This window comes from Elephantulus edwardii, unplaced genomic scaffold (assembly GCF_000299155.1).
Source record: "Elephantulus edwardii isolate Elephantulus edwardi_28Jun2011 unplaced genomic scaffold, EleEdw1.0 scaffold00006, whole genome shotgun sequence".
NCBI classification, from domain to species: Eukaryota; Metazoa; Chordata; class Mammalia; order Macroscelidea; family Macroscelididae; genus Elephantulus; species Elephantulus edwardii.
In genome coordinates, this window is record NW_006399756.1 from 35,020,715 (window position 1) to 35,033,349 (window position 12,635).

A 12,635-nucleotide genomic window follows, 5' to 3' on the forward strand; every position below is an offset into this window, starting at 1 on the left:
ACAGGTCCTTGGAGAGGGACATCATGCTTGGGAGGGTGGAGGGACGGCGCAAGAGGGGAAGACCCTCTATGAGGTGGATTGATTCAGTGACTGGGGTAATCCGGATGGGTGTGTCAGAGGCAGTGCGATTGGCACAGGATAGAGCAGGGTTTAGGGCTGTTGTACATAGGGTCGCTATGAGTCACAAACGACTCGACAGCACATAACAACAGCAACAATTATCATCATCATCATCATCTTGTCCTTCAGCGAACTCCTCTTCTGGGAAAGCAGAGAACATTTAAATGCTTGAGGAAATGAAGAACTCAGTACATTACAGGGTTGTGCAAGTGCTTCCCTCCCTCCCACCTCATCCATTTTCCTCTGTAAAAGGAGAGTCAGGTGGGAATCAGCCAGGACTCTGGTGGGGGGCGAGGACTGGTGGGGGGTGAGGAGGGAGGTTCTGCACTGTGGGCAGGGGGTGGGGGGGTTGTTCTCAAGCTGGCAGTTGGTCTTAGTTGAGTCTGTTGGTCTCCCCAGACAAGGACGAGTGCGCCAAGGACAACGGCGGGTGCCAGCACGAGTGTGTCAACACGTTCGGGAGCTACCTGTGCCGGTGCAGGAACGGGTACCGGCTCCACGACAACGGGCTCGACTGCAAAGAGGGTGAGACTGCGCCCGGCGCACAGGGAGGGGCGAGCCTGGGTGCCCTGCGTGTACCTCAAAACCAGGCAGGCCTGCACTCGGTTCCTGGCTCCGCCCCTTCCCAGCAAGCCTCTTAGCTCTCTAAACCTATTTTCTTATTTGGTTGAATGAGGAGGATTAAGTGAGCGGACAACTGCAGAACGTTCACCACCATGCTCAACACAGAGGAAGATTCATTCCTGCTGTTGACCCAAATGCTACCCTCTCAGCAGATTGTGGGGTCCTCTGCTAGTAGCACTGTAGCCAGAGCACAGTTGGTGAACACAGAAGGAAACTGCTCTGTAAAGCTAAGTCTATCGATGGAAGGCAAAGCGACAGAGATCCTTGCCAGCCAGTGTTAAGAGAGCACTTACCACTTACATACTCAATCTCATTTTATCCATGTATTACCTCTACAAGGTGGGCAGTACTGTGGTGTTCCTTCCACAGATACAAAAGCTTAAGTTACAAGCCCTGATGGCACAATGGTTAGCCCACAGTTAACAGAAAGGTTAGTGGCTTAAACCTACCAGGTACTCCATGGGAACACAGCCTGAGGATCTGCTCCTGGAAAGATTACAGCCCTGTGGGACGGTTCTGCTCTGTCGTACAGGCTCACTATGAGTTCAAAACTGCAGTATGAATGTTAATTGTAGGAACTGTGACTTGACTCTGGAGCCATCATCAAATAAATGAGCAAATCCGGGGCTGCCCCACATTTGACAGAGACCATGTGACAAAGGGGAGTGAGAGGAGGCCCCAGTCCTCCCCTCCTCAACAGTCTGTGGGACTGCCCACAAATGACGTGTTTCTCTTGCTGTCTATCCCTTCTCCCTACAGCTGGCTGTGAGCACAAGATCAGCAGTGCTGAGGGAACTCTAGCGAGTCCCAACTGGCCGGACAAATACCCCAGCCGGAGGGAGTGTACCTGGAATATCTCTTCAACTGCAGGCCACAGGGTGAAACTTGTAAGTCGCTGCCGTGATTTATTAAGAATGCGGACTTTGGTATCTGACAGTCATAGATTCAGCTGTCTGCTCTGTCACTCCTCAGCTCTGAAACGTGGGGAAGTTACTCTACGATTCAGGTATCAGATTATCTGAAAAACAGGTGTAATAACGTCTACAGCACAGGTAGCATATGAGGGAAATTCAAGAAGCAATGAGTATCCAATCCCAATGGTACATGTTGGAGGTCAGGGTGGTGCACACCACGTGGATCTACAATGATGCTGTTTCTTCAGTTGTTATGGTTTGAAAACTTTTACAAAATCTGTGCATTCCGAAGGGGGAAAATTAATCTGTACAAAACTTTGGAAGCTGAGACTTAAAAGGCTTATTCTAGAAAAGACCCCTCTGAACATTTTTCTTATTCTGAATCGTTTGAAACTTTCTATGTACATCCAATAATATATACAGTTTCACCAAGAAAAAAAATTATTTACCCTTTTTCTGTCTCAGACTACTCAAATGAAATTTTATTATTAATAATCTACTACTTACATTAAAAGCAACAATAGGATTCCGTGTTCTTTATAGTAATTTCCTCTTGAATATTAATAATAATAAAAATCATCCATGCATTTACATAAAGTCCCATGCGCACATATGATTTGTGATCGGCTCTCCATCCTCAAAGGGGAAATGTGTCTCTCCTTAAGTCACATTTCTTATACCCTGGGGCCTCCCAAGAAAGGTACAGTCCAATGGGTAAGGAGTTGCACTGCCAATCCAAAAGGAAGTGGTTCGAATCCGATAGTTGCCTCACGCAAGACAACTGGGCGTTCTCCTCCTGTGCAATTTACTGCCTCTGAAAACCCACTGGATGGTCAGTTAGGAGTCACTTCCTACTCGAGGGCAGTGAGTGAGTGGATACTCTCAGATCAAGGAGTATGTAAAACAAAGCATCTTACCAACTGGAGCAGATATACTCCAGACAGGCAAGTAGTTTTCAATGAGGCTTTCCAGCTCTGAAGATAAGTAATTCTTAAGGAGCCTGTGTTTATGTTCCTATGAATTATGGACTGATACTGTGAAGAGAATGGAAAAGAATAAGCAAAGAGGATGATAAAGGGAGGGTTGTTCAGGTATTTCCAGGGCGCTTATTCACAGGCAGAGGTAAGGAGAGGAGAGACGGGAGATGAGTGAGAGGCTCTGAGATTGGGTTCCAGGCTAGAACCCAGGTGTTGGTGCTAACGAGGTGCTGGGTCTGGTACACAGAGGGTCAAAGATAGCTCTGTATACCAATGAAGAAGTTTATCATTTTGCTTTTCGAAGAGAAGAACGAACTGGGGGTAAAGGGAGGGTAGAGAGAAAAAGTGCAACAATGAATGAATGGAAATCCAAAATCTCTGTAAATGTTCATTAAAATTAATAAAATACATTTTTTAAAAAAAGATAGCTCTGTAGACTACAAGGTGGTCTGTGCACACTCTGCAGGGCAAACCTGACAGAGGCAGGAGCCAGCCTATGGCCTGGCAGCAGCGGGAACCTCATAGTCATGGGCTGTCCTTATCAAAGACTTTTGACATCTTTCCTGGGTCAGACAGAATGGCCTCAAAGCTGCTGTACTTCGAAAAAGGCACTCCTTTCCCGAGACTGCCATCTGCTGGACAATGTTTGCAATGGCAATAGAAGTTTATTATGCTAATGAGGGCCCGGCGCCCCCTGGCGGTGAGAACGCGCAACCTGCATGACTAAAAGCCATGTCACTTGTGTTTAAAGATGACACGTTTCTATTAGTTGTTTCTATTAGTTGCCACAGACGTGTATTGTTTTTGTTTCCTCTCCCCCCCCCCAGTTCTTTGTATATTTTTCGTAGTGATAAAAAACTAAAGCAGTCGTTCACAGGGGCCATAGCTCTCTAACCGAGACCTAAAATTGATGAGGTTTATACATACATGTGCTCATTTTAGAAAGACATTGTCTTGGGAAATGGCTATAGTGATTGTGACTTGAACACTTCTCAGGAAAACTGCGAGCTGCATATTTCTCAAGATACTGACCCAGCAGTAGGATGTCAAAGTCTCTTTGGGGAATACCTTGCCTCCCTGGTCCACCTCTCTCCCCCATTGCATCACCCACAGACCCTGGAGCCACTCTTCTTTGGTTTTCTGCTTTTTTGTCTCCACTCACTACTTACCTTCCCAAAGCTCTGGTTCTCATAGGTGTGCTGAGTTATGTCCATAGGAAGACTCTTTCCTTTGAAAACTCACACCGCTGTGGCCCCTGCGTCCTACCCCAACCTCTGTCCCTGCTCTGGGAGCCCGACCCTGCTCTTTTCAGTAGAAAACCTCTCCTACCATTGCCCTCTGTCTTGCTCTGTCATTTGGCTCAAATCTTCATCTACTGCTGTCTCCTCTCTCCTCAGTCCATCTCCTTCATAGCCCTGGGTCATATGCACAGCATTGCTACTGTTGCTGTTTGCCACTGAGTCAGAATTGACCCATAACTGACCCTCCAGTGGGTTTTCAGAGGCATTTAATCCCACAGGAGGAGATTGCTCACCCTTCTTCCAGAGAGCATCTGGTGGATTCAAACCATGTACCTTTGGGATTGCAATGCAACTTCTTGCCACTAGGCTGCCAGAATTCCTTATGCTAAGCCCCCTGTGCAGAGATCACAGCATAGCATCAGTCATATACCTAACACTCAAGTTGGGGACTTGTGACCCCCAAAAGCCCACCTGATGTCAGTCTAGAATTGTGAGGCTCTTCTACTCAGTGCCCAAGGCTGGTCCACCATTTATTCAAGTCTTTAGGAAGGACAAGGAGGAGGCAGGCAAGCTAGCCTGATGGTAGTTAGGGTACAGGCTGGCATCAGACTGGCTGCAGGTCAAGTCCAGCTCTGGCTTTCTCTGGATGTGTGCGCTTAGATAAGCCACTTGACTTCTCTAAGACTCAGTTTCCTCTTCTGAAAATTTTTTCCCTTATAGAATTGTCAGAATTGAGTAAGGTTCCACCCATATAAAGCTTGGTACAGGGCTTGACATGAAAGAAACTGGCAGTCTAGCCTCGTGTGCATCCTTTGTGCCGAAGAATCACGCAATCCAGTGCTGAGGTCTCTGGAGTCAGTCCATCTAGGGTATGGTCCCGCTCCTCTCGTGGGCAGTTCATCTGACGTTCCTGTGCCTCAGTTTTCTCATCTATAAAGTGGGAATTATAGTTGTGTATACTCACAGGGTAGTGAGAATTAACTGAGATCACACGTGTAAAGTACTTGAAATAGCTTCTGTGAGCACTCAGTCGTGGCTGCCTCTTGTTTGCAAAGTGAGGAAGAAGTTGAGATATGGTAGGAACACGGATGAGGTCAGTCAGAATCCCAGTTCTGTGCTTTAATAGCTGTCAAATGTCAACAAGCATTTAATCCCTCTGACTTTCCACTCACCCCCACCTCATCTGCAAACTTGTCAGAGGAAGCCAAGGGTCTGTGTAACTACCTCACAAGCTTGTTGGGAGAACAAAAGAGAGGACGTGAAGTGATTCCATCTTCCAAGTAGAGACCTTCCCTAATGCCCCCAACGGTCTCCTTGAGTCACACACCCCCTACCCAGCAGCCTGGACAGATGGGCGTCGTGTGCACACTGCCCGGCAGCCTGGACAGATGGGCATCATGTGCACACTGCCCGGCAGCCTGGACAGATGTGCGTCGTGTGCACACCCTACCCAGCAGCCTGGGCAGATGTGCGTCGTGTGCACGCTTCCCAGCAGCCTGGACAGATGGGTGTCATGTGCACGCTGCCCGGCAGCCTGGACAGATGTGCATCGTGTGCACACTCTCCTCTCCCAGCTCTGGAGAGGGCCCCTACCCTGGCTGCACATTGCGCCCTTGTCTCACTGCACTTCTCCCTCTGCAGACGTTTAATGAGTTTGAGATCGAACAGCACCAGGAATGTGCCTACGATCACCTGGAGATATACGATGGCCCCGACAGCCTGGCCCCCATCCTCGGCCGTTTCTGTGGCAGTAAGAAGCCAGCCCCCGTGGTGGCTTCCAGCAGCAGCCTGTTCCTCAAGTTTTATTCTGATGCCTCGGTACAAAGGAGGGGCTTCCAGGCGATGCACAGCACAGGTACAGGGCTGGGGCCACCCACGGGGATAGAGGGAGGCGAGGGGGAGATCAAAGACTGGCGATGGGCAGGAGGGGGGCGAGATAAAATGTTCCTTCTCAATGAGACGTCGACCACCCCCTTCTTGTCATAAAAGAGCCTTGGAATGTAGCAGTTAAGTATCTGGCCGCTAACCGGAAGCTCTGTGGGAGAAGCCCGTGGTGGCTTCTGTAAAGATCACAGTCTCACAGTCTAGGAGAGAAACCTATGAGGCAGCTCTACCCAATCTTTCAGGGTTGCTATGCAAAGAAATTAACTTGATGGCAGTGGGGTTTCCAACTAAAAGGGGAAAGATTGCTTTCCATTAATGTCCATAACTGAAAAGAATTTAAATAAGGTCCCCATGTTTTTGCTGGTGGCCTGTTACCCCCCCCTTTCCTCCCTTTCTTCTTTTTAAAAGTTTACTTGGAATTCTGCAGGCCTGTGAAACCCCAAAGTCCTGGAGTTGACTGGTAAAGAATAGCACCTTTTTTCTTCCTAAGAACCATTTCAATAAAGGAAAAACCTATTACTGTCTGGCTTCTTTTGAGTTTCATTAAAAATTTAAAAAGCTTTATTGAATCCTTTGGAGGGAAAGCTGTGGGCTTATAAAATCCAATATCTGCTTTGTTAAGTAGCATTCCCAACAAGAAAAACGGTCTCTGCTCTTGTAGACACTAAACTGTTACCAACTGAGGCTCAAACCCGTGGGAGCAATGCTAACACTCACCCTGCAGGTGTTTTGGTAAAGTCAGGTGGCTCCTTGTGGTCCGCTAAGCTCCTGTGGTGCTGAGAGTTACAGATCCTGACAACAGGACCTTGTGAGGCCGGTGGTTCAAATCTACCCCACTGCTTTGTGGGAGCATGATGAAGCAATGTGCTTCTGTCAAGAAACCTTGGAAACCCTGCAGGGCGGTTCTCCCCTATGCTATCAAGTCTCTGAGTCAGAGTCAACTTGGTGGCAGTCAGATTTCTCCTCAATTTGTTTTTAGAGCAGAAAATATGAGTCAGGCAAAACAAAATGGCCAACTGCATCTAGTCAAGGTCTTGGGTCTTTGAAGGTCCAGTTTATTATACCATGAGGCTGATTACATTGTGAATCTTATTAGTAATGATGCCAATGACAGTAAAACTACTACAAAGATAGAAAGGTCTTGAAAAGAAATATGTGAATCTATTTCTGTTGGGAAAAAAAACAAAACAGACAAAAACCCAACCTCTCAAACACCCAAAAAAACCCCAACAGAATGGCAGACAAAGGCTCCATGTTCCCAGCACCCCGGGAGCCTCACAGCTCTGTCTTTTCTCCAGAGTGTGGGGGCAGGCTGAAGGCCGAGGTGCAGACCAAAGAGCTCTTCTCCCACGCCCAGTTTGGGGACAACAACTACCCGAGCCAGGCCCGCTGTGACTGGGTAATTGTGGCGGAGGACGGCTATGGCGTGGAGTTGATTTTCCGGACCTTTGAAGTGGAGGAGGAGGCAGACTGTGGCTACGACTACATGGAAGCCTACGACGGCTACGACAGCATGGCGCCCAGGCTCGGCCGCTTCTGTGGCTCCTGGGTGAGTCCTGGGGGTGCCGGGGCCAGGGTGCATGCTGCAAGGCTGGGTGATTTGGTGCATGTGCTGTGCAGTCAGACGCATGAGGAACCATGAGAGAAGGATGAGCAGTCTCCTCCCCAGCCATGCACTGCCTCTGAAAAACCCCTGGAGGTCAGCTATGGGTCAGGTGCAACTCGGTGGCACACAACAACAGTAACACCCTGGAGTACCCTGCTGCAGCAGAGTGCACTAACGCTGAGAACAGTGTGAGGCGGCTGGGACCGGCCCATGAGGGCCTTGTGCTAAAAGCAGCTCAGCTCAGCTCATTGCTGTCCAATCAGAACCAAGTCAAAGCTGACCCTCCAGTGGGTTTTTGGAGGCTGTAAGTCACATGGCGGGAGATTGCTCATCTTTCTCTGGAGAAGCAGCTGGTCGATTTGAACCATCAGAGAAATAGCAGAGAGGTTAGCAGTACAACACCCTACCCACTCTGCCACCAAAGTAAAGTAGTCATGGAAGAACACCTTGCTCTTCTTTTTTATTAATTTTAATTAAAGTTTACAGAGACTTAGAGTTTCCTTTCATTCATTGTTGCACTCTTCTACCTGCCCACCCCTCCCCCTCAATTCATGCTTCTCCTTGAAAAATAAAAGAAAACTCTTTCATCGTTATACAGCTCCTCCCCCAAGTCCACTAATACCCAATCATATATCCCTTTTAAACAGTTTTCTCCTTCATCTGTTTCAATTCAGTATATATCATTCAACTTCTCTTTCTCTGTCTTCCCTCAACCTAGATGGCAGTCCCGTTTTACAACAGTGGCACTATGTAATATTTGTCCTTTTGTGACTGAGATCTTTCATTCAGCATAATGTCCTCCAGACTCACCCATTTCAATAATATTGCATAAGTTCCTTGTTTTTCAATGCAGCGTAGTATTCCATTGTGTGAATATACCACAGCTTCTCTATCCATTCGTTTGTTGATGGGCACTTGGGTTGTTTCCAGCTCTTTGCTATTGTGAACAAAGCCGCAGTAAACATGGGTGTGCATATATCTGCTTGGGTGGCAGCTATGGTTTCTTTAGGGTAAATTCCCAGTAGTGGAATTGCTGGGTCAAATGGTATTTCTATTTGCAACTTTTTTGAGAAAGCGCCATATAGCCTTCCATAGTCGCTGCACCATTTTACACTCCCACCAACAGTGAATAAGGGTGCCAGTTTCTCCACAACCTCACCAGCATTTGATGTTTGCTGTTTTGTTAAATTTTGCTGTTCTTACTGGGGTGAGATGATATCTCATAGTTGTTCTGACACCTTGCTCTTTAAGAGCTCACCCCCTAGTTTTACAAAAATTTCCCCTCTACATTATTTGTCCATCAGGATTTCTTTTTTAGTTTTTTTAATGCTTTTGTCATTCCATATGTTCCTCTTTCTCTTCCAATGAAAAAAAAGTAGGTGTAGGGTGTAACATATTGGACTGTTAACCAAAAGGTGCAGGATTTGAATCCACCAGTTGCTTCTGTTGTTGATATGTGCCATTAAGTCACCTGTGACCCACAGCGGCCTGACGTACAGCAGCTCTGAACCCCGCCCTGTCCTGAGCCAGTCTCACTAATTTCGACACACCAACCCCCGTTGCTCCAGTGACTGTATCAGTCCATCTCGTCTTGGATCTTTCTAGCCTTCGCTGTCCCTCCACCCTTTGGAACATGATGTCCTTCTCCAAGGACTGGTCTCTCCTGGCCATGTGCCCAAGATATGTGAGATGGAGCTTCAAAATCCTAGCCTCCAAGGAGAAACTTGGTTTCACCCTGGATCAGGCGCACCTTAGTGTCTAGACTGACATTGCTGCTTTTCAGCACTCTGGAGAGGTCCCTGACAGCAGATTTTTCCCAATGCTATTTGTCTTTTGATTTCCTGGATGCTGGTGTTAAGAGTGTTGATTGTGGAGCTGAATAAGCTGTAATTATTAACAACCTTAATCTCTTCTTCATCAATCATGGTACAATGGTGAGAATCTTTGTCTTCTTGATGTTAAGCTTCAATCCATATTGAAGACTACAGTCCTTGATCTTCTGCAGCAAGCACTTCAGGTCCTCTTCAGTTTCAGCAAGCAAGGTTGTGTCATCTGCATAACACAGGTTAATGATGAATCTTCCTCTATTCCTGATGCCACGTTCCTTCTCATAAAGCCCTGCTTCCCGAATGATCTGTTGCTCCTGGAGGAGGAAAAAAAATTCCTCCTAAAAAGATATACAATCTGAGAAACATAATTGAGGGTTGCTGTTCATTGGAATGGACTCCTTGGCAATGGGTTTGCTTGAGGTCTTGAAGTGAAACAAAATGCCTTTGAAAATTACCAAGCATTTTCTTAAAAGAAACACAGTCATTGTGCAGCTAATAGTCTTTTCCTCCCCCTACTCTCCTCTTTTCTAGGCACAGATGGATCTGGCTTGCCTCTCCCCAGCCCTTGATATAGGACTGGCCGTTAGGTGGTGCTCAGAGATAGTGTGTGTTGTGATGAGCCTGTACATTGTCCTGGCCTCTCCTCAACCTCTCCACTGTCCATCTTGGGTCTCTGGCCCTGCGCTGGCCTCTCTCTCTAAGGCTGATCATACCAGCTGCTTTCATTTTTAAAATACCCAGTTATGTTGAAGTCTCTGGTTGTGTTGCACTAAACAGAAACATGAATTGGAATTTATATGTCTTTTCCCTTAATCTCTTCTCACTCACCAAAAAAGAGGAGATAATGAAATGTGCTTCAGCCACTGCACTTCCTTTAATAGGGTGTTTAAAAATCATAGAGTTCATATAGACAGGGAACACTTTTTGGGGGATAGGGAGGATGGCGCCTAAGCAGTGAAATGTGTAGGAAGCTCAGTTTGGGTCAACTCTTAGCTTGTTGGCTGGCAGCTTTAGAACCTGGCTTCTGTGCATAAGCCCCCTGGTTAAACCTCTCTGACAAATGTAGTTACTCTGTCCCACTTTATGTCTTTGGATAGGAGACAGAACTCAGCAAAGGTCTTTGTTTTGGATTTCCTAGGAGACCTATCACCTTGTGGACCATAAGACTATATGATTCAGGCTCACATTCTGAGTTTACAAAGACCTGAAGTTGGCTTAGCAGCTTCTACTTTTACCAATTTTATAATCTGGCTCTAAGAAATCCTTGCTATAAAACAAAAGTTTATGAGAATCTAAGTTTTCTGAGAAACTCTGAAAAGATTTATATTCATGTGCTTTTCAAAGATCTAAAGGATGTTCACCACCATAAAGAAAATAGGATCAGAGGTGGGAATTTACCTAACACCCCAAAGTGAGAGGCTTGTTGAGAGGCTGTGACATTGAGGAGTAAAGCTCTTGCCTTCACAAAAGATTGAAGGGACTAGGGGAGAGAGAAAACAGATCTGAGCTTGAACCTGTCTGTCTGTGTAAAGTGAGCCTTCATTTCCCCAAGTGTCAATTGAAGAAAGAGCCCGTGTTACAAAGGCTGAAACTTTTACATGAGATGATATTGTAAAGTGCTTGGTGCCTGGCCCATCTATGAACTTAATAAAGAATAGATCCTAAAGGGAGCTCTGGTGGCCTAGTGGCAAGAAGCTGCACTGCAATCCTGAAGATGCAGGGCTCAAATCCACCAGGTGCACCTTTGGAGAAGGAGGGGCAATTTCCTCCTGTGCCAGTTGAATCCAACTCAACAGTACACAACAAGGCTTAAATAAATAAATAGATAGATTCTATATAAGCTGTGTTGTGTAGGGAGTTCTGGTGACTTAGTGGATAAGAGTTGCACTGCCAACCCAAAGCTGTGCAGTTCAAATCCACCAGCTGCTCCTCTGAAGATGGGTGATCTTCTGTGCAATTTACAGCCTCTAAAAACCTGCTGGAAGGTCAGCTATGAGTCAGTTGTGCCTCAACAATGATAAGTTGGAGTTAATGACACGAGCTATAGAGAAGCTCTTGTGGAGCTGTGGTTAAGACATTGGGTGTTCACTAAAAGATCCACAGTTTGAACCTCTCCACCACTCAGAGAGAATAACGAATCATTCTGCTTCTGTAAAAATGTACAGATTGGGAAACTTCAAGGGTCAGCTCTGCTGTGTCCTACAGGGTCACTCTGAGTCTGGATCGACCCGATGGCAGTGAGTCTCGTTCTAGCTTCGTATGAATTAAGTAAGTGTCTGGGCATGTTGGTAGGGGAGTCTATTTCTTAGAGACGGACATCATGTTTGGCAAGGTAGAGGGACAGCAAAAAAGAAGACCCCTAACCAGGTGGATTGACACAGTGACTGCACCAGTGGGCTCCAGTGTGCCCACAATGATGATGAGAGCACGGCATAGGACGGGGTTGAGATCTGTTGTTCGTAAGGTCCCTGTGAGCCATACTCAACTTGGTGGCACTTAACAGCAACAACAATGTGTCTAGGATTGTCCTGGGGAAACCAGGGAGCAGAATTGCCGTGGGTTCTTCGGAAAAGGAGTTGGTTTTGAGGCCCTTCAGAGCCTCTGGTACCTGAGATGCCTCATTGGCTCACCAGCCACCCTATGTCCTTGTGCAAATTACTGCACCATTTTCATTTTAAAGTCTCAAATGTGGTCCAACTAACCAAATATTGCCAAATCTTCTCTTCTCCTTTTCTCAGCCACTGGAAGAAATCTACTCTGCAGGGGATTCCCTGATGATTCGTTTCCACACAGACGACACCATCAACAAGAAAGGCTTTCATGCCCAGTACACCAGCACCAAGTTCCAGGATGCCCTGCACATGAAAAAATAATGGTGGTCATCTCAGAGGACACAGGACTGAGAATGTTTTTACAAAAGCACCTTGTGCATCTGCCCTGAAACAGTGTACAGTATTTTTTCTCAGAAAAACAAACACAAAACCAGTCTTTAAGATATATATATATATTTGGATGAAAGTCCATAATGATATTTGGCCAATAAGGAGGACAGAAAATAGTCCATTTATTCCAACTGCATTGTTATTTATTTATCACAGGCTTTTAAAGAGGATTGCATTTGATATCACTAACTGTTCAGGCTATGCCTGTGTATATCTGGCTTCCCTGTCCCTTCCTCCTATGACAGAGAAGGCCAACTCTTGAGTTTGTCATTTCTCTGTTCCTGGAAGCATTTCCAGAGGTGCCAGGGAGTGGGACTGTGTCTGGGGGCTCAAGATGTCTTCCTGTACTGGACAATGAGGACAGTGGCTGATTTGTTACTCACAGCTTTGGCCAAAGACTTCTGCCTCTCACCCAAGCCAGAAATGTCAACGATGCAATGTGAGAAGGTGGATTATTAAGAAAGGCGTTTGACTAAGTAGCACACAGAGGGAGCTTGG

At 46.5% G+C, this 12,635-nt stretch overlaps 1 protein-coding gene across 1 annotated transcript in view; it reads left to right on the forward strand.

Moving 5' to 3' along the window:
* The window catches only part of TLL2 (tolloid-like 2), a 186,126-nt gene extending 174,018 nt beyond the window's left edge, over window positions 1-12,108 (forward strand). The window contains exons 17-21 of the mRNA XM_006880077.1: window positions 520-645; window positions 1,504-1,631; window positions 5,518-5,731; window positions 7,059-7,309; window positions 11,934-12,108. Of these exons, the coding sequence (XP_006880139.1) occupies window positions 520-645; window positions 1,504-1,631; window positions 5,518-5,731; window positions 7,059-7,309; window positions 11,934-12,068 (854 nt within the window). The 3' untranslated portion in view covers window positions 12,069-12,108. The remainder of the gene's footprint in view (window positions 1-519; window positions 646-1,503; window positions 1,632-5,517; window positions 5,732-7,058; window positions 7,310-11,933) is intronic.
* Window positions 12,109-12,635: the final 527 nt, after the last annotated feature.